This window comes from Rhinatrema bivittatum, chromosome 4 (genome assembly GCF_901001135.1).
Source record: "Rhinatrema bivittatum chromosome 4, aRhiBiv1.1, whole genome shotgun sequence".
NCBI lineage: Eukaryota > Metazoa > Chordata > Amphibia > Gymnophiona > Rhinatrematidae > Rhinatrema > Rhinatrema bivittatum.
Genome location: NC_042618.1, coordinates 65,000,262 through 65,003,861, shown reverse-complemented (window position 1 = coordinate 65,003,861; position 3,600 = coordinate 65,000,262). Strand labels below are relative to the sequence as shown.

General features: G+C 46.3%; 1 protein-coding gene across 2 annotated transcripts; it reads right to left on the bottom strand.

The window, feature by feature from the left end:
• Positions 1–221: 221 nt before the first annotated feature.
• On the bottom strand, positions 222–2,377 carry OTX2 (orthodenticle homeobox 2). Of its 2 annotated transcripts, none has more exons than XM_029597411.1 (3): positions 2,266–2,377; positions 1,271–1,425; positions 222–842 (listed from the first exon to the last, which is right to left on the bottom strand). In XM_029597411.1, exons 1-3 carry the CDS (start codon positions 2,375–2,377, stop codon positions 222–224), a joined length of 888 nt encoding a protein of 295 aa, XP_029453271.1. The 2 variants fall into 2 exon arrangements, with proteins under 2 accessions (XP_029453271.1, XP_029453273.1); XM_029597413.1 differs by having other exon boundaries at positions 1,271–1,422; positions 2,281–2,377.
• Between the last annotated feature and the right edge of the window lie 1,223 nt (positions 2,378–3,600).

Below are 3,600 nucleotides of genomic sequence, written 5' to 3'. Positions count from 1 at the left end.
ACGATATAGCTAGCACTATAAAGATCACATTAATTGATCTGTGTCTTTCTGGTCACGCTGATGAACGTCCTTGTATCCATTCCAGGGCTTTGAGCAAAAGGTTGATCTTAGTAAGATCACAATTGTTTTGTTTTGTTTTGTTTTAACCAAGACCTGGCTAAACACCGGAATGTCCAGCGCAATGTGTTTGTCACATAAGGTTCCACTTGCTAGAGAGGACCTCACAAGACTTGGAACTTCCAGGAAGACGTCTGATCTTTATAATCCAAGCAGTCAGCATTGAAGTTTAGCTTCCAGGAGGCAGTCTGGTCCTTATAATCCAAGCAATCAGTGGCTGAGTTAAAACCCAAGCTGGAAGCTCCATAACCCTGAGCGGATAGGGAAGCGGGCGACTGGCTCAGGTGACCGGTCACTGCATTGGTACCCATTGGGCTAAGGGTGGTTCCCGGTCCGGGAAGCTGGTGATGCATCGGGGTCAGGTAAGATCCACAGTCCATGCCTCCAAAGTAGGAAGTCGAGCCCGCGTATCCTTGGCTATAACCGGAGGCCTGGGTGTAGGTCATGGGGTAGGACCTCTGCATGCAGGAGGAGGAGGTGGAGAGAGGATCGGAGAGGGGGGAGATGGAGGCTGGGCTCCAGATGGAAACTGGGACGCTGCTACTGGAGATGGCCGGCACGGAGGTGCTGGAGGGAGGGGTAAACTGGCCGCTGGTACCGCTTTCCGAGCTGAGGTCCCGGGCCGGGGAGCTCTTCTTCTTCGCCGGCCTCACTTTGTGCTGACCCCCGTTCTGCTGCTGCTGCTGCTGCTGGCGGCATTTAGCTCTGCGATTCTTAAACCACACCTGGAAAACAAAAACAAATAAAAAATAAAACAACACAGAAGCCCCTGTTAGTGAAGTGAATGACAGCTGGAGCTGGACACCCAAGCCCTTCCTTTGGGGTAACTTTCCCCCCCCCCCCATTAAATTGGAGCTGGAATGCCTACAGTTTTATGGCTAATTCTTCTGTGTTACCAGGCTGCTGGAGATCGTTCCCAGCGGTTCGTTTGTTTTCTTTCTTGGTTATACCCTTTCCACTTTAACACTTCCTATAAACCCATCGTGTTTTCTTCATTAACTATAGACGTTCATTTCCTGTATTTTGTAAGGCCTGGGGAATCGGGTAAACCTGTTGACCTCACACAGGCCAGGAACCAAGAGCAACTTTTTCAAACGTTTCCTGGGGGGCCGGCGAGCCCCTCAGTCTGGAAAAGCCGGCTTGTCTTTCTCACCTGCACCCTCGACTCCGGCAGGTTGATTTTCAGCGCCACCTCTTCCCGCATGAAGATGTCCGGATAGCGGGTCTTGGCGAACAGCGCCTCCAGCACGTCCAGCTGCGCCCGGGTAAACGTGGTCCGTTCCCGTCGCTGCTTCCGGGGAGTGGCTGTAAGGGGGGGGGGGGGGGGGGGGGGGGGGATAAAGCGCCCCGTTTGCCTTAGTCCAATTTTGAGACATCCCTTGAGCAGCAAGTCTGATATACCGCGTTTCAATCCTACTCCCCCACCCTCGCCATTACACGGAGAATAAGTAACAACTCCCTGGCCCGCATCTAACTTATTCTATCGAAAACACCGAAACTCCAGCCCGCCCTTAACTGCTTCTTTGTACATAACTTGTGCTAAGACAATAATAAAACACTTTTCTGAACCGGTGGCGGCTCTACCGCCATCCCTCCCGTCATCATGGAAATGTACAGCGCTAAAGCCCAAGGTAGCTGAGAAAGCTGACAAGAGTATTCCTTGCAGCTGGAGACAATTCTAAACTTGTACATTCTGGGGTTATTATTATTATTATTTAAAACTAAGGAAACAGGACAAAAAGAGAGGGGAACAAAGCAACGACGTCCTCAATCTTTGCCAGCAAGTGTATAACTAACTAAGGCTAAAGTTTCTGCTCAGCCGTTTACACGGCGCTTCCTCTGGCATCTGAGAAGCACAGTTGACTTTTCCAGCGCGTTTGCTGCACAAGGTGTTTGAGAGTCGGACGATATAGATACGTAGAGCACTTTTTTTTTTCTCTCAATGAGAAATAAACTCAGCAAAATTCAAAACATTTGCTTGCAACCCCTCAACTTCTTCACATCATATGGCCAGCAACTACTTCTATTTAGGCTTATCCTTACAAATAACAGTGTTGTGCACTGCAGTTTACATTGAGGAACAACATATCCGGTGGAAAATCTCATCAAGTTTTACAGCATTTTCAATCTCTCCCCACCCCATTCAAACCAAGCATTGCTTACCAGGATATCCCACCGATGGGTGCAGCAAATCCATCCCAGAAGTTGTGAGACTCAGTCCATTGACTGCGTAAGGTGGTTGCTTGAGATAAGACATCATGCTAAAGTTGGTGAGTGGAGGTCAATCTAGCAAAACTAGGGGCAGGAACGGTAGAAAGGGGTCCTTCGGCTTCTAGACTCGACTCCACCGAAGGCGGCTTGGAAATGTTTCCTAAAACATGGAAGGAAAAAGCGTCGGTTAGCCGAGTTGACTAGAGCGGATCTGGGATGATTCATCGGCCCGTAGAAGGCTCAAAAGTCAATACCTTGGATCTTAAAGGACTCCGGACCCCCAGCTGCCTTTTGGATCCAGGGAATGGCAGACTAGATGACCGTGTCCCAAAAAAAAAAAAAAAGTTACACCCCATAATTGCAACCCGCCTTCCAGCCGAATGAAAACACAGGCGTTGAAATGCACCCACCGCAGGGCCAGGCCTTGGCATTTGCATAGGATTCATTGGCTAGCACTAGCTAATTGTCTCAAACAAAACTTGATTGGGGCTATTTGCAGAGACAAAGAACTCCTTGGCTAAATAAATAATGCAGATAACAAAGCCTATTCGTGAGAAACAAAGAAACAATTCAAGAAACTTATCTCCCCCCAGTCTGTAGCCATTACACTAGCAGAGATTTTAATTATCCCCCCGGCTTTTGCTACATTCAGCTGTGCGAAAGTAAAATGTTGGGGGCATTCAGACCTGCAATACCAACTCGGTAATGGACAGAACTGAGCAATGCTCTGCTATCATCATTCAAAATTTGAAGTAATTTGCATTAGCCATTTTCACCTAATTAGTACTCTGGGTAATTAGATTTAGAGGTAGGTAACAGATTTATTTAGGCTTTCAAGGAGTGTTGATTATATGGCTAAATGGATCCAGATAAACAAACAAGTCTTTAAATTCCAATAAGAAATCATTACATATTTCAATCCTGATTCCTTTTTGCTCATCCAGGATGGCCAGTTTCATATTGCAGCACCCCCCCCCCCTTCAAAATTATTCTCCTCACCAAAACCATTTAAAATCGTCAGCCTTTCGAGAAATATATTTTATGCACAAAAAAAATATTCCATATGTCCCAAAAGACATTCCACCATAATATGTATGATTGTATTTTAAAGTCAACTTCTTCAGTTTTCCACTTCCAAACTCCAGGCAGGTGTAATATCATTTTATGAATATGCATTTTCAAACATTATCATGTAGTATGAAACAAAAATATGCTTGGCCAAAAACTTGTAATAATCTCCAGTGCTTCCACCTAAACATTTCTTACTAATTA